The sequence below is a fragment of the Pavona decussata genome, unplaced genomic scaffold (assembly GCF_977016875.1).
Source record: "Pavona decussata unplaced genomic scaffold, jaPavDecu1.1 SCAFFOLD_56, whole genome shotgun sequence".
NCBI lineage: Eukaryota > Metazoa > Cnidaria > Anthozoa > Scleractinia > Agariciidae > Pavona > Pavona decussata.
The window spans coordinates 1,018,801-1,040,986 of record NW_028145478.1 but is presented as its reverse complement, the minus strand read 5'-3'; the positions used below and the strand labels follow the sequence as shown (position 1 = coordinate 1,040,986).

General features: G+C 40.1%; 1 protein-coding gene across 4 annotated transcripts in view; it reads right to left on the bottom strand.

The window, feature by feature from the left end:
* Positions 1–259: 259 nt before the first annotated feature.
* LOC146480063 (uncharacterized) overlaps positions 260–22,186 on the bottom strand; it is a 56,411-nt gene continuing 34,484 nt past the window's right edge. The window contains exons 25-45 of one of the 4 annotated variants that reach the window (XM_085110134.1): positions 21,469–21,678; positions 20,179–20,349; positions 19,870–20,034; positions 19,328–19,495; positions 18,655–18,918; positions 17,188–17,421; positions 15,830–16,063; positions 14,604–14,753; positions 13,007–13,270; positions 11,222–11,455; positions 10,478–10,645; positions 9,315–9,536; positions 7,979–8,158; positions 6,748–7,002; positions 5,945–6,103; positions 5,180–5,389; positions 4,541–4,765; positions 2,791–3,024; positions 2,093–2,167; positions 1,539–1,683; positions 260–730 (exon numbers count right to left, since the gene is read on the bottom strand). In XM_085110134.1, the coding sequence (XP_084966260.1) occupies positions 547–730; positions 1,539–1,683; positions 2,093–2,167; positions 2,791–3,024; positions 4,541–4,765; positions 5,180–5,389; positions 5,945–6,103; positions 6,748–7,002; positions 7,979–8,158; positions 9,315–9,536; positions 10,478–10,645; positions 11,222–11,455; positions 13,007–13,270; positions 14,604–14,753; positions 15,830–16,063; positions 17,188–17,421; positions 18,655–18,918; positions 19,328–19,495; positions 19,870–20,034; positions 20,179–20,349; positions 21,469–21,678 (4,151 nt within the window). In that variant the 3' untranslated portion in view covers positions 260–546. Of the gene's footprint in view, positions 731–1,538; positions 1,684–2,092; positions 2,168–2,790; positions 3,025–4,540; positions 4,766–5,179; positions 5,390–5,944; positions 6,104–6,747; positions 7,003–7,978; positions 8,159–9,314; positions 9,537–10,477; positions 10,646–11,221; positions 11,456–13,006; positions 13,286–14,603; positions 14,754–15,829; positions 16,064–17,187; positions 17,422–18,654; positions 18,919–19,327; positions 19,496–19,869; positions 20,035–20,178; positions 20,350–21,468; positions 21,679–22,186 lie in introns of all 4 variants that reach the window. The other 3 variants (XM_085110135.1, XM_085110137.1, XM_085110136.1) reach the window with 3 other exon arrangements.

Here is a 22,186-nt window from a genome sequence, read left to right as displayed (position 1 = left end):
AATGATGGACCATTTAGAATTTACTCATAATAACTCAATAAATTGATAGTTTTTGGATATACTAAAAAAAAAGGCGTATATGATACCTCCATATCGCTTTCAAAATCCCGCAACCCCCTTACACCCCCTCCCCCCGCTCAACGACACCCACCGACAATAGAAAGGCACAACCCCAAGTCGAGTTTAACCACAGGATCCTCACTTGGCTGAAACTGAAACCAGCACGCTAACCCGTCTGTTTGTACCACAATAAGACAGCTAAAAAATGTCCCTGCTCTTTATTACACGTTTTCGCTAACAATTACAAAAATAAATTTCACTACAAAAATAATCTGATCGACAGTATTACTTCATTGCCACTTAATAAACTAAAATCTTGACGTTTCATTGATCGAATTGTTAAATCAGGTGAGTCATTAAAACCACAGTCATCATTATCTCTTGATATCCTGGGAAACCGTCGATTCACGTTCAAATTTGTTTCACTAAAACTTAAAGTTTACGTCAAATCCATCCTTTTTTTAAAGAAACCTTTAACGGAGGTGTTTAGTCTTGTTTCTTGACTTTGTAGCACTTGTCGTGTTTCGTACGTCGCTGGACTTTATCGAGCAATCGTTTACCCGAGTGACGCACAAAACTTGATGATTTATTGAGGTAATATCCACCATCGTCTGTGGTGGAACCTGCGATGACGACTGGCCTTTTCAGTCTCAGCTCTCTGCAGATGCAGCTAAAAAAAAAGAAAGAAAGAGAAAAACAACCCCGATATGTTGCGGTTGGGTCTTGTTTTCACAGGCGACACAAACACAAGCACAAGCATTAGACAAGGAACAGACTGTTTTGTTCCTCAATAAGCTTGCAGGAGCTGTGTGCCTGCGTTTGATTGAGTCAGTAGTGAAAGTCAGGCCTTTAGTAACCACTTTTTATCATACTATCATAAAAAGCATTTAAAATTAAAGCAACTGAGAATAACGGAAACCCGAGAACTCAGGGGTAGCAGAGCGAAGAAACACGCCAGCGCGCGCGAAAATCGCCTTCCGCGAGGAAACGCGACGCGCGGGGAAAGGAAAAAATAGCGTTGCTTCTCGTACATTGTCCTTGCTTTCCACAATATTTTTTCTTGCGCATCATACCTGTATACAGTTTGTATAATGTTTTAATCAACAGCAGGCCGCTGGAATAAAGAACCACGAAATGTTATCGCTAGTTCGAGGCGGGGGGAGAGGGAGGGGGGAGGGAGAGGAGGGGTGGGTCGTTCCTTCAAATGTCTGACTGCTTCCCTTGAAAAAATGTAAACGCTTCTACAAGCAACAATTCAGCAATCGAAGACCACCTCACGTTCAGAATTCATGTGGTTGTCGTTTCGTTGTTTGAATAAAATATATTACAAATCGAGGTCGACACACCTCGACAGATACTCTTTGAAGTAAACTGTGACAGCAGCTTAAGGTTGAAATGGGATTTTTTTTACGCCATGAACTTTGCGTTGTAGGTGATACACTAGATAAAACAGCTGACATGTTGATATAATAGTTTACCTCTGTAAGTTTTCTACGATGTCAATCTTAATGATCTTATTTTGTATTGAATCCGGTCCTTTGAAGACTCCAGAGACCTTCACCATTAACACGGACGAGTCACCATCTTCAGTGCTTTTGATCTTCTCTAACGTGCCTTCGATAACTGCAAGACATGTCAGGTTAATCCGTCAGCGAGAAGGTTAAGATCAAAGAGATCTAAAATCGCGAGAAATATGAAACGCCTCTTGAGCAAGTGGCCCTTTAATCCAAATTTAACGCAGTGTGGTCAACCTTGTAGGCCATAATTGGAATCGTCACAAAATTGGTGTAATATACAACAACTCTGACTTTGGGCCTCAAAGACAGACAAAATGCAAGATATATTTCTCATTCCAGGCGCTCGAACCTACAAATTTGGACCTACTGTGATCACTCTGTGTATCCTCACTCCAAAATACGGACAGGCAGCAGAACAAACGGCAACAATAATATGAACATACACACATATTTAATTTAAGTACAAAATTTACGAAATCTTTTAAAATGTCAATCTCAGATCACAAAATACTCACCGAAATCACTTTCACAAAAGTGTGTAAAGAGGTTGGTGCGTGCGGGACAAGACTTGCATCTTCGCCTTCTTGATGCTGGAGAAAACAAAAGTTGTAATTGTTTTTTATGTTTTTGTTTTATGAACGATCCAACAGTTTTGCTTATCTGCGGTTGGTCAAAATGTGTCACGGTAATACGCCAAAATAAAATTATTTCCTGAGTGATATCCCCCAGGTTTGAACGTTGTGGTGCAATGAAAAACATTTTTTGGATACTTCACCATGGTAGAGCGTTTTCCTTTTGGAACAGACGAGGACATTATGGTACTCGACGAAAAGCGGTGCCAAAAAACTGTTTTCAATCAACACCGGACGCGCGTTTTCAGCTAAGAGAATTGCAAATAAAATGACTGGCATGTGGCTTCAAAATATGCTCGGCATTTGCCCTTAGAAAATTATTTGTCCATCGAAGCTCACGGTTTTTCTCCGGCTTCGCTCTCGCAAAACCATTCACTTTTGGCGACAAATGTTCTTATCTAATCACAATATCATCAAATCAAGTAAAGTAGTCAATTTGTATTTATTTACCGGCAATCATGACGTTAAAATCAGCGGCCTTTTTTTCTTTTCCAAAACAAAGCGCGCGAGTCACAGTCTTTATTTCTTATTTTACACAGTACTACAAATGTTCTCGATAATAAAAACAAGTGTCAACTCACTGCACTTCGCAGGGCCACCAGCAACGTGTATCAAGGTCTTGGTTTGGCAAGCCTGTGCCTTCAGAACACATTCACTAGAGTAGTTCTTTCCGTCTGACCCACAAACAGGATCATCGATGCCAGGGCAGTCTGTGACGCATTCGCACACGGGGTCACCATTTTCAGACACGCGACAAACACCATGGAACGGGCACTCATGTGACAGACAGGGATCATCAGAGTTTGGAATTTGGGCTGTAAAAGGAACGAATAAACGCAATAATTAACAAGTTTGCTTTTCCAGAATTGAGGAGTGCATGGGTAAAATCAGGCTGATCACATCACATGAAATCAAGCATGGCTGTGGAGTCCCTTTTACACTGTATGATCGCTTTTCTCCAGAAATCGTTCTCTGACAAACTCAAAGAGCCAGAAAGCCGATAACAAGCTAATAAGGGTAACGAATCGATAACTTGTATTGAGACAAAAATAATGATGATGGCAGTTGATAATAATAGTGATGAGGACGACAACAACGATGAGGAGCATGTCGATAGCAATAGTGATGGTGATACTAGGGAACTCAAGCAACGATGGCGACGGCAACGAGAACGCAACAAAATTATAGGTTTAATGAGCAAAACCAATCGTTCTGCACGTGTGTTATATGTTTCTATACATTTCTTTGCCGTCATCAGCAAAACAACAACTTGAAATGCCCAAATTCAAGGTGAATTTGTCATTCTTCTTCCTTACTTGAACGCCGTTCCTATCAATTTAGTTCCAGGATTCTTTGCCCATATTGTACAAGTGGAACGAACTTAATAATCGCGAACAAGTAGAAGTGACGCGAAGTTATATTTTCAAGTTATATTTTCGTTGCCGTCGCCGTCAGTGTTGTTCAAGTTCCCTACTGATGACGAGGACGAATGACGATGACGTGAAAAGCAATACTTCAAGAACTGACTATTGCATTTTTTTCCCTCACAGTCCTAATGATGCTGTAACGATTCCCGTTTCCTTTCCAGTCTCAATAAATAAACTCTTCGCACAGTTTGGAGGTGGCATTGAAAGAGTAACTTGACATGTAAGTTTCGCAAATTCCTTTTTTAGGAGGGAGGTCACAGGCTACTAGTGTCCAATTAAAGGTATAATCCCTGTGTAGTCAGTCGGCCAGAGAATAAATTAAATCAATGGATTGGTCCGCCACTTACTGCTGGCTCACTGACCAACAGAATGAACATTCGCACCCCATCAGCGCGCCGGTGCATTACATATTTCAACTGGCTTTATCAGTTTTCGTTCTCAAAGGTACCAATATTTAGTTATTCTCACCCCCTCTATAGAAACGATGACTGTAACTACAGGAAACTCCACTCTTCCTGAAGATACCTTAAATTCGCATTCAATCTATACTACTTCTACAGAGAATTATGCAGAGAATTATAGTAACTCTGTAGAATTTCGTCCGCAACGCTAGCACCACAGGAAAATACTACTCAGCAACTTCCATTTGAATAGGAACAGTTTAGGATTTTATCCAGATGTCACAAGGTATTGATTAATGGTTCCCGTTTGAGAAATTATACTTAAGGATTTCATCCAGAACCACTATGTACAGTATAAAAACACGGTACCCCATGAAAATAATGCTGAATAACTTTCATCACAATGTCACACTTTATTTCATGCATTATCATGTATTAAAGACAAAAAACAAAGGTTATTTAATGAAGCATCGTTTGGGGGAACAAACCAAATAATGCTATACCTGTGCATCGTCCTGCATGTAAAACAGTCAAAGACGTTCCTTTTTCGCACTCAGCCACTTCCAGATTGCATCTGTTAGGGTAGGTAATGCCATCCGAGGCGCAGTACGGATCATACTCTCTGGTGCATGCTCTGTTACACTTACAGACTGCCTTCTGTTCCTTTACCACACATCTATGGCGCTTGTGGCTGCACACGAATCCATCACACGGGTTGACACTTAAACCTAAAAGGAAACAAATTTAAAAATCAATAGCTTTGTCTTTCACCCTTGCCGTAGCTGAGACAAGTTGTGATGGGAATCAAACTACCAATGTTGTAGAATAAGGCTCTTCCACTTCATTTACCCACCCACCCCATAAACAAATGGACTGTTGTGCTAGCCATATACAGGTTTGTATGTCCAGACCGCTTTTCTACGCCCCAAACCTGGACACTGGAGCGCGTGTACTACGCGGTCAATGACGGAATCGTCATAGTATCGATGCCAGTCAACACTCAACCGGCGCTAGAAAAACCAGTGAACTGGCCGGTATGGTTGGCATTCATCTGGTTTGGAATGAAAACAGGCTAAAGATGGTACAAGAAAAAGTGGTCCTAGAAAACCAACACAATCATAGCGCAACTGTATGATACGTACATTCTCCAAGGTGCTTAATTTTCAGTTTGAAGTGTCTTGTCTGACAAGCAGCCGCCTCCAAGCCACACATGTTGCCGTATGTCTTGCCATCTGTGCCACACACTGGACGGTAATCCGAAGTACAGAAGAGAGGGCATTTGCAAACAGGGAAACCGTCTTTTACTTCACACCTTGTGTGAGGAAATGGACACTCGTAGTTCTTGCACGGACCTAGCATCAGAGAATAAGAGCAACAGGAGAGAAATTAAATTTCCTGCCAGCTGGGGAAAACGAAGGCTTGTTGTTTTGAGGTCGATTGCCTATTGGTTATAACTGGCTTTCCAAAAATCAACTTTCTCCCAAACGCGCCCACCTGTGAAATGCGTTAAGACTCTGAAACTTTATCTACAAGATAGTTGGAAATAAACAGCATAAAAAGGACTGCTTGGTAGCTTTTATGTGCATGGTCACACTTTAAAATTTCATCTACAGTCAAAAGTTCGAATTACCTTGTACAGCACAATAAACAGCACTACAGGAAAGCCCAGCTCAGTGTTTTCACTTGAATGGTCACACTAGGATTTCATCTCGCATTCAAAACGTAATTCATTGTAGGAGCACGGATGACTCAGGAGTTCAGCGCCGTCACGACCTTATCACTTTATTCAAGACCTCGGTTGGTAGTTCGGCCGGCACTTAGATCTGTGACCACCCGCCCTAGAGTCTGGGGCCGTAGCAACAAATGAACATTTTGCGGCGGATTTTAAGTTAATTCAACGAACTTACTGATGCACGTATCCTCACAGCTCTCCACAGTTTCGAAGTTGTTGCCGTTTCCTTTGCATCCTCCATATATGAACCTTTCACATCGCTTGGTGGTAGCATTGAAGAAGTATCGTGGAATATAACCAAAGCATGGTCCTCCAGCATTGGGGAGATCACACACTGAAGAGAAAATAAAAACAGTATAGTGTATGAGTCATGTTATCAGTACGATCATCCGGGTGAGTTTAGTCCTGAGAAGGGCTGTTTGAGGTGACATTGATTGACGTTTCTACAACCTCATCGTTTGTCGACCAATGACATCTCGACTTCGTTGACCAATCAGGCCAACAAGCAGAGACATTTATACCATCTACTGACGATTCACAATTGACTTGACCCTGAAGATGACTTGTGCTCAAGTTGTCGTCAGTAAATGTCATCTTAAACAGTATTTTTCAGGACTAGCTCATCAGGATGATCACTATTATTTTACGTACTTATGGTAAACTACATAATGGGAAAAACATTGCGAGAGTTTTGTGGTAGCCTTTTGTACTTTATTAGAAAAAATTGATGCTCCACGAAATTGTCGCCGCTTCGCGACTCAATTCTCTTTCAGAAGAAAGCAGAAAGAAAACCTCTGGGACCAGGGTATTCATGCATGGATCGTGTCGTCTAATGCGTAATTAACCTCGTTTTGCCCAGAAAAGATCGTCATCTCTTTTTTCGTTTCGGAAGCTTTCGGAAACTGTTCTCCCTCAGTAAATTGTGAATCCTTGAAAAGCGTGTGAAAAGTAAAGGCTAAGAATGTAAGGAGTTCTTACCGCACAACCCAAGGTGTTTAACTCGCAAGGTATTTATGTTCTCTGGTTTGCATGCTTCCACCTGCAGCTGGCATTTGTTGCTGTAATTGCGCCCATCTGAGCCGCAAACAGGAGCAAATTCTTCAGTGCACTCTTGTGGACACTGGCATTCTGCCTCACCGCTCTCACTCTGTGTGCAAATGGTCATTGGAAACTCGCACTTTTTGCACGGGTCTTCAACATGGGGATATTTGTGTAATTTAAGTGGCACCATCCCTGAAAATAAATAGATTACACTCAACTGCAACACAACTCAAATGACGGCTATGATCCCCACTGGCCTTGACACCAAAGCGAGTGTAAACAGAGACATGACTCGCCCGGTTTAGCTGGTACCAGGACTGTGGGTTAAACCATTTTCCACCAGTTGTTTCTCAAGTATGTTAGAATGGCACTTTTGGGCGCAAAACATGTACACGAATGAGAAGTAAATTTCATGAAGAACGTTTCTATGCAAACAACAACATTTCATTAAAAAAATAAAAAATATATAAAATAATAATAATAACAATAATACTAATAATACTGAAAACGACAGAAACTATAGTATACAATGTCGTAATATTCTTAGTATATAGTAACGCGATCATACCAGCCCATCCATCTAACAGTTAAGTAGATACCTTGTCCTCGATGATTGAGAAATGTCTTCAAATTTCTGTGACCGTTGCAGAAAGTATTAATCGAAGAATACATCAAGATATTTTCATGGAATTTTAGTTCAAAGGTTTTTTTTTCTACCCCTTGTTGTTTGACCCTTTGAAGCCTGATGCCATCATGCATATTCCCCAGACTGAGTTTGTCCAAGTTTCAAAACAATATATTTCTGGTGATCATTTCTTTTAACTAATCTCATGACCTGTCATGTCTTATCAAGTGGGGATATTGTTGAGAGAAACTGAATACCGGTTACTATTGAGTATTAAAGGATTAGTAACGGGTTCAAGAATGCACTCCCCTGAGTTGGTTTCATTCACCCCACAACAACTTGGAAACGCATTCAACTTAGTTTTGCAAGATCATTTTCTATCCCATGTACAGTGAACAAATTAATGGCGGACAAAGCACATAGTTTGAAATAAAAATGGCTGTTAGTTTTAGCCCGAGTGTCAGGATTTTCTGCCACCTTCCCCCTTCCCTTAGAAAGGCCTGCTCAGGTTAATCTGATAAAGAATGCAAATGAACTACTTACGAAGTATGGTCTGTTTATGTGGCGCAGCATTAGGCATTGGTAAGGCTCTAACGCAGTTCTTTCTGCACCCGTCATGACAGCACTTCTCAGTCGGATCACAACTTGCATCATCAAAGCAGCGATCTTCTTGATCACCAGGACACATGCGTGGATCTACTATGGGGCAGAAGCCTGGGTTTCCTGTGGTACAAATGAAACATTGAGTGCCCATGATATTTTCCCTCACAATCCATTTTTCTTTGTGAATGTCCTCTTATCACTTTTCGAATGGTCCTTCCTTATGCTGACCCACACTTTGACATAATTATCTCCTACTCCGGGAAGTAAGGAAATCATCAACCGGGCCAAGCAGTTACAAAGCACACAAGTACTCGTATACATCCTTTCCAACCCTCAAAGATTTCTGTTTCCTTGTTTAAACGAGTGTAGCCGTTATTTCGCCCACTTTGTGTAACGATGTCTCGCACCTTTGTCGCACTCTTCTGTCTTTCAGAAACGTTTACTTTCCTTCCATAAGTTTTGAGCAACTATTTTCCTTTCCTACAAAACATTCACACTCGGACAAGGCGCAACAGTTGTGACGATAAACGACTATTCCCAGTGATCAGTCGTGGGGTCGAATAAAAAAAAAACTATTGGCAGAGTTGTTTTGATTTCGCTCTAACGTTTTTTTCTACCATTTCTACATCTAAACAACATAGTTCAATAAACGTTTTGCTACTTAGTTGAAGCAGAGAAAAATCAAAATGACTATGAATAAGGTAAGTAGTCTGGAAATACTGAGTGCTTCACACGAAAAAGTTTATCTCTAAAGCATCCAATTAAATTACAGAGAGCAATTCATGTGGACTGTGCCGAAGACGACCTTTACGGAAGGTTTTGGAGCCACTCCATCTCTTCTCAAATAATGATATTCCACCATTTCAGAACTGGGGCAAACATGGCACAAAAAACACCGCTTGTATGGGAACAAACTAATTACCGCAAACTTTGTACATATTTCCTCAGATATGATATTTTACTGAAATATCTTTCATCGAAGTCCATTTTTTTCCCATACAAACGCTGGTTTTAGAGCGAAGTTCGTCCAATTTCCAACAAGGCAGACTTTACAACAAAATAACTCTTGAAAATCACGTAACTTTTCGTCTCGTCTATTCATTATTTGAAGGAAAAAAGCGACGTGTCTTATTCGCAATGAAACTTTTTCACACGTCGACATCTTCGCCAAGTCTCGGCTCAGCACAAAACACAACAACGGGCTTTTGTTTAGGGATGTGAGAATAACATTGGGCCAGTACAATGGACATTTCTTAATAAGGACAAAAATACTTACTTTTACATCTTCCACGTGATTTAACCTTTATCATCATTCCTTGACCGCAGGCAGAAACCCTCATTTGACATTCATTAGTGTAAGTCTGTCCATCTGTTCCACACACTGGACTGACGTCGGCTGTGCAAATTTGTGGACAAGAGCACTTACGCTCTCCAGACTCCGAAATTCTGCACATGGCATATGGATCTGGGCAAGGATTTAGCTGACAGGCGTCCAGAGCTGAGAAAATGAAAAGACGGACAAGTCAACCTCAAAGGCAGACACACCCCGAGAGAACTCTTGAGATGACTGGCCAAAAGTTTCCCTTCAGTACTGTTCACATTTGACAACAGCGCTTTTTTATTTTCCATTCAGTCTTTCCATCCAGGCATATAAGAAAGAAGCTGATTTGAAATGTTTTGAAAACGGAGATTTCCACAACCGCTGCCCAAAGAGACTATTTCGGAAGATGACGATTGACGCGAGCACGGTAAAATGAATGAAAACGGCGGTTACCAAAAACGACGCAACAACATCGATAGCATTTTATGTTGTTGTTTTCTATTTTTTATGGACCAGAATCCGCTCTGTGAGTTCCGTTTAACAAGCTCTCAACACAGACTCAACATTCAACATGCCGTAACAAGATTGGATGAACTGCAGTCCTAACATTTTTTTATCTGTTATTGGTTTCACTGCCATCAACGGAATGAATCCATTCAAACGTTTCCACTCTATAAACTTTATAATAAACAGTACTTTTCTCTGGCCTTATAGCTTATACGCGGACGCCGAACAAGGTGTCTTTGTATAGCTTTCACAGCGATTTCGAGCACAATTTTTCAGATTCAATCAATCAACCAACCAACCAAATCGATGAATTCTGGGACTGAACAGATATCCTCTGGGAAAAAATAAATCCGACAACGCTAATTGAAAAAGCAGTATACTGGGATCTGTGAACCTCAAAGGTTTTTCTTCGAACAGACTTTGTACTTTGAACTGTAAAGTTTGTATCTATCCCGGAGATTATCCATGCATTTTCTTCAGAAGTTCGTTCAGCGTGTCTATTATCATCCGGCCTTAAACAATAACGGTAACCTCAAGATTGCAAAATTTCCTGATATTGAACCTCCGAAACAACGCTCTTTCAATCCAGGATAATTCATGATTTAACTTACCTCCGCAGTAGTCATTACATTGCTCCTCTGTATCAAATCGGTTGGCATTGCCTTCGCACCCACCAAACCTAAACTCTTCACACTTGCGCGAGGTCGCGTTAAAGAAGAATCGTCTCATTGAAGCAGGACAGCGACCAGTTTCTGGTGGCAGACTGCAGATCTGTGCCACTGTAGAGTAAAAAACATGTTTTTGCATTCAAACAACACTCGTTTATTGTAGAAATTGCCTTCTGAGGGCAATGAGCCCACTTCGGAGACAATTCCCGAAAAGGAGACCAAGCTATTTCAGCTTCCAATGCAGAACATAGGAATTAGCATTACTATTTTGAGGTGAGGTTAAAACGATTATGTAAGTTACTTTGGTGGTAGAGAGAACGATTTCAAAAGAATAAATCCAAGTTCGCAAGAAAGGATTCAACTGTGAAATCTCTTTTTAACAGCCTTCTTTACCAAAATACGTGAACTAAGTTTGCCGCACTTCTCAAATTTTATGACCTCAGATATAATTTTTTTTGCGGTAAATCTTCAAACTTTGACAGCTCTTTCCCGTGATCACAGTTACAAATACAGTTAATCTCCACCTAGCGGACGCGTCTTTATTGTGTGTAGTTTTCTTGACCCTGGCCACAACGTTTCCCTAAAATAAATCTTTGCTGCGGTAGACAATATCGAATGAAGCATCTCGGGGCAAAAGGGCCGAAGAAAGCAAGGGATTCAAAACATAACGAGGCCAAGACACCATACCTGTACAGTTACCATTGCCAATATACGTTAGTTTTCCCGCAGGCATGCCTCCTTCTTCCAAGTTACATGCTGTGACCTCTAGCATACACATATTGTCATATGTCTGTCCGTCTGAAGCACACACAGGGTCGTAATGTTGAGTGCACTGTTGTCGACACTGGCAGGTAGCTTTATTCCCAACAACTTTGCATACAGAGTGGGGGTAGCTGCACAAAGCAAACTCGCAGGGATTTCCTGAGTGCAAAAAGAGAAAACAGATTCTTTATTGTCCAAATACAAGGAATGGAACTCCTGCATGGCTATGCTACCTTTTAAAATGGCTGTCATTATGTATGCTGATACCAATAGCTACAAAGGAACTTATAGCAGCTTTCATGTGAGTGTCCAAGGCAATTCGCGTTCGCTTTGGTTTTGCTTTACATCAATCTGTGATTGATTGGCAAAACTCGCGCCACATTTTCAACCAATGAGATACAAGACTAATCGTGTCTTGCTTGCGCGCGTTTTCGCGCGCTTGATGCTGGTTACATGTATTTCCTTGAATTCTGATTGGTTCATTGCCCTGTTTGCGCCTGTTATGATTGGCCAAAGTAATTACTTTGGTTTTGGTATTAAGACATTCAATTGAAAACCGCTATGTAAGCCCTATACTTTCTTTTGCAGTTGTCAGTGCGCATTTAGATGCTGGCTTAAAAGATTAAAACCACAGATCTAGATTACATTTACTAAAATGTGTTGCATTTACGGTGGGGGGGGGGGGGGGGGGAAGGAGGGCAGGGGCGGGAGTTGCAATACTTAGGGTTCCATAGAGCTAGAAAAGTGGTTGGTGAACTTTCCTGGCGGAATTATCCATTCTGGAAACAATTGTTTGGAGGTAAGAGAGAAGGAAGGGTTAGAATACATAAGCGAATTAATTGAATGAAGGCATAAACCAGCGGAAACAACCGATTTAAGCCCAGGTCACAGATTAGTCCTGATGATTGCAAATAACTGTATTCTCCTATCTACTGCAAAAATAAGTTCACTAGTTTTGTGCGCAACTTGTCAGCTACGAAAAAAGGTTTCAAATTTGCAAAACAAGTTCCTTGTGTGACAGGTTTTTTGGGCTGTGAATATCACAGATGGCGATGATGTACAGTATTTCGAAAGCTTTACTTCTGGAAAGTGGACGTCGCGCGAAAACCTTACTATGAGAGCGTCTGGAGGGAGGATAAACCCCAGAACATTAAACGAAAAATCCAGTAACACCACGAAATATCACCCGTGGCACAATCATTTAATTAAAAGAAAGTAAATATAGCCATTGTGTAAGAGATCGAAAACATTTCTCATAATCACATGGAGTTGAGACACACAACTTAGAAGTTTAGAAGAACGAGAAACCGTTATGAAAACACGAGCTGAAGCCGAGAGTTTCCAAAGATATTTCCACTTTTCTCATACATACTGACAATGTTCATTACATGTTAACAGGCCCAAAATGTTTTCCATTTCCTTTCGCAAATTATTATATAGAGCCCAAGATGGGCACTCAAGTATAATGGTGATGGGCAAGTTGCTAGACCCAATAACTTTCTGTCGGGTTAACGGAAGCCAGAAACGTCCAACGACCCAGATCGTAAGCAAAAGAACTCCATTCTACGCAAAGTAAAACCCTAAAAATAGAAGTAAATCCCAAAATCTTCAAAAGTCTTCAGTAGCTAATTTCAAACCAAAAGGTCATCATACCTCCCCGTCTTAATTCTAAAAACTTTAAAACTCACACAGGCTAGTTACCACACTGACCTTTCTTACACTCTCCTGGGTACTTCAATCCAACATCAGTGCCCTTCTCACACACCAAAAACATAAGCATACACTCGCTACTGTACGTTACTCCATCAGTGCCACACACAGGGCTGTATATCCTTGGACATGGTCTTCCACATAAACAAATGGGCTTCTTGGTGTAACGGTTCGCTATGCACCTTGCATAGCGGTGACATGGTGGAGAACAAGTTGGTTTAGGTGGTTTGCTCTCCCAATTTATGTTTCCAGCACTGGGACGAACTTTAGGAAAGAAAACTAAAAACAAAATAAAACAGGCCCTCAGAGTACAACACAATGAGTACACGAAGGTGAACAAATGAAATACAGATATGAGCTATGGATGGAAGATTTAATACATAAAATACCATCACAGTTGTGTGTGCAACTTAACCAGTTGCGATGAAAGGCTTTAACAGGATTTCAACCTGTGATTCCAACCCTTCGCAGCTTCAATCAACATCGAGTAAACATTCTCAAACTCAAACTTTATTTTGTAAATTATCGCAAAACAAACACCACCAAAGGAAATTGCTCGTTCGCATTGGTTGGTTATTTTAGTCCTGATTCCTTCATGTTTCACAAACCATTCTCAAACTCATTAATAATTCATCAAGAGAAAACAAAGAAAATCACTACTGTGATCGTGGTTTGGATATGTTCCTAATTACCATAAAATTTGGCCAACTTTAACCTTGAATTTCTCCAAGAATTATTGATCATTTGAGAAGCCATATCAAACACTCGAAAGTGTGTTTCAACAGAAATCCAAACACCTCGTAGTCGTTTTAAAAATCTCAGCTGTTTTGGTGGCATTTACCACTCCTGCTACCGAGTGTGAAATCTAGGGAAAGTAAATCTACAGTGCCTGTTTTGCTTTGTTATCTCAAATCTTGCAATTCCACCAGTTGGTACTGTTAAAAAAATGAAACTGCCAAATAGCCAGTTAACTCAAGAAACAAACTGAGGTTGTGTTGTGAAAGATTCGTCGTCATTAAGGTAGAATATATTAATGAAATAATCAATATGTTTTACAGAAATTGCTATTTTGTTGGCCTTAAATCAAACATCAGCCTGCCTTAATCCTTTTTACAAAACAGGTAATTTTTTCAGTTCTTCTGCTTCTCTGAAATGCAATGAACGCAAAGGAATACAGGGATACTTGAGGTAGCGCAAAAGATTGATTTTTGCAACAACATCACGACAATAGCCTAACACAGAACATGAATACAAACTACTCAGTTGTGAACCTTAGTTGTAATAAGGACAATCTTTTTTTATTAAATCGCGTATCACCGCACCATGATGTTTTTGATATTACTCATCCTAACACGATGTACGAGCCTGACTTGCCCTTTGGTTCTCCCGGGGTCACGTCTCAGCTCCCTTCATATCATCCTGCTAAAACTAGTTTTCCCCGTGTGTGTACAAGTGTAGCATTGCGAAAACATATTTCCAGGAATACGTCCGAGTATGGACTATCTGTTGCAGTCAACAGGGTAGCCCGATACCTTTATAAACAGTTCATGTTGTTATGAAAACGTTTCTTTCGTAGACAAAATGTTTAACCACTTACGGGGAGGAGGTAAAGGCTCTGTTACTACACATTTCTTCGTGCAATCCTTTTGAAGACAACACCTCTGTCCACTGGAGCATTCATTATCAGATCCACAGCCAGTTATTTCTTCAGCGCATGCTGGAGTAGGGTTCAACAATGGACACTGACCTGGCCGTATTCGTGGAAAGGAAAATATTGACATTATAAAATTCTGATTGTACGCCCCTGGGAAAAGAAGCTCAACATAAAAATAACACCCCAAAATGTCAGACCCAAACATATTTCTGACAACAGCCTCTTCCAAGCTGTATTCATTGTCAAGCCCGTCCCCACCAAAATACATTTGATGAAAACTACTGAAACACTCCTTTGAGGGAGAATAACTGTCCTGAGATTTATCCCAAGTATAGTTTCTTAACAATAGCCAATGTTGGCATAACAATAGACTACTGTAAGGAAACAATACTTAGGATATATCTTTACTTAGTGTGCATACAATTATCATTCCTACGATGAAGTATATCAGAAAAAAAATGATTACAGATTAAGTTAAGCTGGTCAAGTGTATCCACAAACATTTTCAGAATTTGAACGTTTCATTATCTTCATCCCACGAAAAAAAGACATCAAACATAAAAAATACAGTTGTCATTTCGAGTTTAAACAGTGAGCTCAGGACGTGGTCCAATCTAGGAAACATTTACAGAGGCTGACATAGCTATGTGGAAACAATCTGACATTTGTCAAAAGGAAGTGATACAAGATGCTATTTTCATGTTAGCTAAATTTACTATTAATCGTGTTTAAATTTGACACACTAACAAATTATTTAACAAATCAACGTCAGTTTTCAATAGTCCCGTACTCTTATAGACCATGAAATGATGCCATAAATTGTTCGACTAACTAACTCAATGCGAGTGGTTTCACTGCCAAGTACGAGGGAAATTCCCTTTGTATTCCATTGAGAAAGCGCGCACGTTGAATCTGACGTCATTTTTGTTGTCTGTACTCTTGTGAACGATAGCTACGAGCCAATCAGCGCGCGGGAATTTTGACAGTTATTGTAAAAATGTTAATGCATATGGGATCAGAGAATACCATCGTACACTGACAAAGCACTGTCCTGAACCTGAACTGGTAGAGGCAGTGAAATGTGAACTCCAACTTCTTGAATCCGCGAGTGCTCTTTGTAAGGGGTGAAATCATTCTTAAAACTCACACAGGCTAGTTATCACACTCACCTTTCTTACACTCTCCTAGGTGTTTCAATCCAACATCAGTGCCCTTCTCACACACCAAAAACATACGCATACACTCGCTACTGTACGTTATTCCATCAGTGCCACACACAGGGCTGTATATCCTTGGACATGGTCTTCCACAAGAACAATTGTGCTCCCCGGTTTTAGGGTCCGTTATGCACCTTGCATAGCGGTGACATGGTGGAGAACACATTGATTTAGCTGGTGTACTCTCTGAAATTGTTTTTCCAACACCGAGACCAACATTAGGAAAGAAAACAACACATGAAAGTGAATATATGAAATACAAATATGACCTGTGGATGAAAGATTTAATACATAAAACAGCATCATAGATATCTATGCAACTTAACCAGGAGCGAAAAAAAGCTTTAACAGGATTTGAACCTTCGATACCAACCCTACGCAGCTTCAGAGCGTGCGCTATCAACATTAAGTAAAAATTCTCAAACCTTTATTTTGTAAATTATCGCAAAACAAACACCACCAAAAGAAATTACTCATTGATTGGTTACTTTAGTCCTGTTTCCTTCATGTTCCACAAACCGATCTAAGTTGACACAATAGGTCTTGTAGGATTGAAGTGCCTTCTGACAACAGCCTCTTTCAAGCTGTTTTCATTATCAAGCCCATCCCCGCCAAACTACATTTCATCAAACTACCGAAAGCCTCCTTTGGGGGAATATAACTCTCCTGATATCTTTTTATCTTAAGTATTGTTCCTTAACAATAGCCAATGTTGGCATAAAAATAGGCTACTGTAAACAAACAATACTAAGGTTACATCTTTTTTTAGTGTGCATACAATTTTCATTCTTACGATGACTACGGTTTCAAGTTCAGCTGCTCAAGTGTCGTATACACGAAAATTTTCGGAATCTGAACAACGTTTAATTATCTTGCAATTAAAAACTTGTCCCACAGAAATAACGACATCAAAGTTTAAACACAAAATGCAGTTGTCATCACGGGTTTGTACACTGAGGTCAAAATCTGCTCCAAACTATGAACTCATAAAAAGAAACATTTACAGAGGCTTACAGAGTTAAGTGAAAACAATCTGACGTTTGTCAAATGGAAGTACCACAACATGTTCTTTTCATGTTTGCTAAATTTACTATTAATCATGTTTAAATTTGACACACTAAATCACGTCTTTGATAAATGCATGTTAATGCATGATGAGATCAGAGAATACCATAGTACACTGACAAAGGACTGTCCTGAACCTGTAGGCATTAAAATGGGTACTCCAACTTCTTTAATCCGCGAGTACGTATTCTAAGGGCTGAAATGATTCTAAATTAAACTCACAAAGGCTAGTTAACAATACTGACCTTTCTTACACTCTCCTCGGTGCTTCAATCCAACATCAGTGCCCTTTTCACACACCAAAAACATAAGCATACACTCGCTACTGTACGTTATTCCATCAGTGCCACACACAGGGCTGTATATCCTTGGACATGGTCTTCCACAAGAACAATTGTGCTCCCCGGTTTTAGGGTCCGTTATGCACCTTGCATAGCGGTGACATGGTGGAGAACACATTGATTTAGCTGGTGTAGTCTCTGAAATTGTTTTTCCAACACAGAGACCAACATTAGGAAAGAAAACAACACAATGAGTACATGAAAACATGAAACCGAATATATGAAATACAAATGGAAGTTTTAATACATAAAAAAGCATAACATTTATGTGTGCAACTTAATCAGTTGTGAAAAAAGGCTTCAACAGGATTTGAACCTTCGATACCAACCTTACGCAGCTTCAAGAGCGCGTGCAATCAATATAAAGTAAAACTTCTCAAAACATTATTTTGTACGGTTAGGGCAAAAAGAAACAAACACACACAACAAGAAATTACTCATTGATTGGTTATTTTAGTCCTGTTTCCTTCAAGTTTCACAAACCGATCTAACGTCTGACAAAATAGGTCTTGTAGGATTGAAGTGTCGTCTGACAACAGCTGTTTTCATTATCAAGCCCATCCCCGCCAAACTATATTTAATCAAACTACCGAAAGACCACTTCAAGGTTATATCACTGTCCTAAGATCTTTTTATCCTAAGTATTTTTTCCTAACAATAGCCAAATGTTGGCATAAAAATAGGCTACTGTCGTTCTTACGACCAAGTATATCAGAAAAAAAGTGATTGCAGCTTCAAGTTTAGCTGGCCCCGGTTGTTCAAAGAACGGATAATTTTATCCACTGGATAGGATGCTATTCGGCAAATAAATGTGTGCATGAATTTCCCTAAAGGCCTATAATTGGTGCATAGAGTAGAAGCGTATGTCTAATTTAAGTAAGGGATTGTGTGGAAAAGTTGCTAGAAGCGTTGTTTGGTATACATTTTCACCGCTGGATAGTGACTTACCCAGTCCACTGAATAAAGTTATCCGCCCTTGGAACAACTGGGGCCTGGTCAAGTGTCGTATCCACAAATATTTTCAGAATCTGAAGAACGTTTCATTATCTTGCAATTTGATCTCGTCCCAGGCTTACATAGCTATGTGGAAACAATCTGACATTTGCCAAAGGGATGTAATTCAACATGGTCTTTTCATGTTTCCTAAATTTACTATTAATCATGTTTAAATTTGACCCACTAAATCAAGGTCTTTGATAAATATATGTTAATGCATGATGAGATCAGAGAATACCATCGTACACTGATAAAGGACTGTCCTGAATCTGAACTGGAGGCACTCCAACTTCTTTAATCCGCGAGTGCTCTTCCTAAGTGGTGTAATGATCCTAAAAATCTTAAAACTCACACAAGCTAGTTAACAATACTGACCGTTCTTACACTCTCCTGGGTGCTTCAATCCAACATCAGTGCCCTTCTCACACACCAAAAACATAAGCATACACTCGCTACTGTACGTTATTCCATCAGTGCCACACACAGGGCTGTATATCCTTGGACATGGTCTACCACATAAACAAATGGGCTTCTTGATGTAACGGTTCGCTATGCACCTTGCATAGCGGTGACATGGTGGAGAACAAGTTGGTTTAGGTGGTTTGCCCTCGTCAATTATTTTTCCAACACTGAGACGAACTTTACGAAAAAATGAAAAGAAAAGCCCTCAGAGCATAGTACAGCACAATGAGTACATGACAGCAAACAATTTATAGGTAATACAGATATGAACTGTGGGTGAAAGATTTAATACATAAAATACTACACTGTATTACAGTTATGTATGCAACTTAACCAGTTTGCAAAAATGGCTTCAACAGGATTTGACATGTAAACTAAAGGATTTGACAAAAATGTTTGACATGTAAACTTGTAGGGAAAACAGTAACTGAAAACAAAACAGCACCCAAAGAAAGGTTAAAGCAGCCTACTATCAAAGTCTTCTGGCATAAAATAAATATACCTTATTACACAGTTTTGCACGTACTGTGGTAGGATAATTTCACCAGTCACCACATATCAGATGTGCTTTGCTTTTCATACTCACCATTTGGTGGAGGGGGTGGTGGCACAACAGCCTTGACACATGTCTTAGTGCAGTTTGACTGGAGACAACATCTCTCTCCAAGAGCACACCTCTTATCTGAGTCACAGCCAGTTGTTAGATCACATACTGGTATTGGATTTGGCACTGGACATTCACCATGTCTTGAGCCTGAAAAATATATATACGGATGAGTATATAAACAAATGAACAAACAGGAGGTGCAACAAAGAGATCAAATGTAAGCTCCCTCAGCTATATTGGGTCCAACAGTGTGAAAGTTACTGGAGATTGTTAAAGTGTGGGTTTGTTAAATCGCTGGTCCCCAGTGTTATCAGAAGAGACACCTGAATGTTTTTAAAACCACTTTATATCATTATTCCAATAGCAGTTACTTCTTAGCTACTGAATTGGTATAGAAAACGTACAAAAAAGGTTTTAGGCTCTATTTGCAATTACAGACAGTTGAGCCTATTGTAAGCATTCGCCCAGCTTGCTGGGGAAAATGGTTATTTGAACGGGCTGGATCAATTGTAGGCACTCACCATCAGGCATGGTGGGTTTGACACACTTGTGATTACAGTCTTTATCAAGGCAACAAGCTTCTCCAGGAGGACACTTAGGACCTCCTGTGAAACAGTTGGGTTCAGCATCTGGCGGCAGTCCACATGCAGGAGTTGGATCAAGAAGAGGACAGGTCAACAGCTGACCTGAAAAACATAGAGGAAGGGGGTTTTTATCATAGATAACAATTAAAGGGCTCCAGGAGAGGAGCATCCTTAGTGAATGTTCAATTTAGTTTTGCACCACTAAAAAAAGCTCGTTCGAATCAGACTGCTGATTGTAATACTTACCACCATGTGGTGGAGGGGGTGGTGGCACAACAGCCTTGACACATGTCTTGGTGCAGTTTGACTGGAGACAACACCTCTCTCCAAGAGCACACCTTTTATCTGAGTCACAGCCAGTTGTTGAATCACATGCTGGTATTGGATTTGGCACTGGACATTCACCATGTCGTGAACCTGAAAAAAAAAAAAAAAATGGATGATTGAATGAACAAATGAACGAAAAGATGAATGAGGAGGTGCAAGAAAAAGGTCACTAAAGGTCACTTGTAAGCTTTCCTCAACTATATTGGTCCACCACTGATCTCTTTTAAAATGCTCAATGTAAAAACAAGTGGAAGTCACTGCAGATTGTTGCAGTAAAAAAAATCCCCAGTGATTCTTTCACAGCTTGAAATTGATGATGGTATTGAAAGTGGCATATGAATGTCAAACCATATGTGTTAGTATAGAAAACTTACAAAAAGGGCTTTGGGCTCTATTCTAATTGAGGCTATTGCAAGCATTCACCCAACTTGCTGGGGAAAATGGTTATTTGGTTGAGCTGGATCCATGATAGGTACTCACCATCAGGCATGGTGGCTTTGACACACTTATGGTTACAGTCGGCGCTTGCAGTCACCAAAATAAAAACGTAGGAAGACTGTATACATCATTCGAGTGTTCTTTAGGCTATTTCTTTTAATTTTGACCTCCAAATGACGTGAACGTTTATAATTGAAAATGGAGAGAACCTAAAGCGAGCCATGAGAGTACGCCACATTTGAAAGTTTATGACATATCGACCGACCGACTGACTGAGTGACATTTACCCCACATTACAATAACTCATTGTGCATGTGCGCATTCACAAGTTAAAAAATTAGGCTCTCTTTGCAATCACAGTTAAGCCTCTTGCAAGCATCCAGCATTTCGACACAGCATGCACTATTTGACTAATCAAGACAACCAGATACATAAATACCACCAGCTGAGTCTATGTAACCATGTTACTCTTTAGATGAACTGCATTCATGTTGTCCATATGTCTATGTCACCAAAACCACTTGGGACTTGTATTCTTGTACACCACCTCATTGAACATGGATCCAATGGATAGCCCAGCCCTGTCGTTGAGTGGGCCATCTATAATATCAGACGTTTTATGCCTCCTCTCAACTGTACCATCACACCCAATGGATTACATAATTAGGTTTATTCTGTTTCACAGGATACCAATGATCAGTGACACAACACACATTCAAGCAAAACCTAAAGCTGCAGCCTAATGTCTGCCTTTAGTGTAAACATCCTCACCACATTCTCCAGATTTGATCAATCTCAGGTTCTTTCCTGTTTTACAGGCCTCCACGTCTAAACTGCACTTGTTGGGGTATGTTTCACCATCAGATCCACAGACTGGACTCCAGTCTGCTGTGCAGATCTCGTTACAAATACAGGTTGCCGTGTTGTTCACCACTCTGCAGTACTGTCTTGGATCTTGACACACCTTCTTTTCACACTTGTCTGTCATAAGTGTACAACACGATTGGCTTAGTTGTACCTCATCTTACTTTGCACAATGCTTTGTGCTTATCATGGCTAGTACGATGCATGACGTGAACCATGCATGATGCATGACGTGAACTTAGAAATATGCAAACTGTAGTGGTGAGAACTTCTGATCATGATAAATGTACAGATGGTCATTGGTTCAAATTCTGTCTCATAATTTTTTTTTACATCAAGAAGTGTAAAAGATAGCTAGCTGGCTACTCATTAACAAAAACATTTCCATCCTAACAGGAATAAATTCGCAGCCCTCTGCATTGGAGAAGTAAATTGAATCACTACACTACCAAAGAGAATTTCTAAAAGCTCGAACAGTTAGGATGTAATAAATTATTGTGTAAACACAAGTTGTGATGGCTCCTAAATATCCTGACCATGACTTTAGTGTTCGCTATGCCCACACACACAGACAGTGAATTTTAAAACATGGTAAAACAAATCATGACGTATAAACAGTAAATTA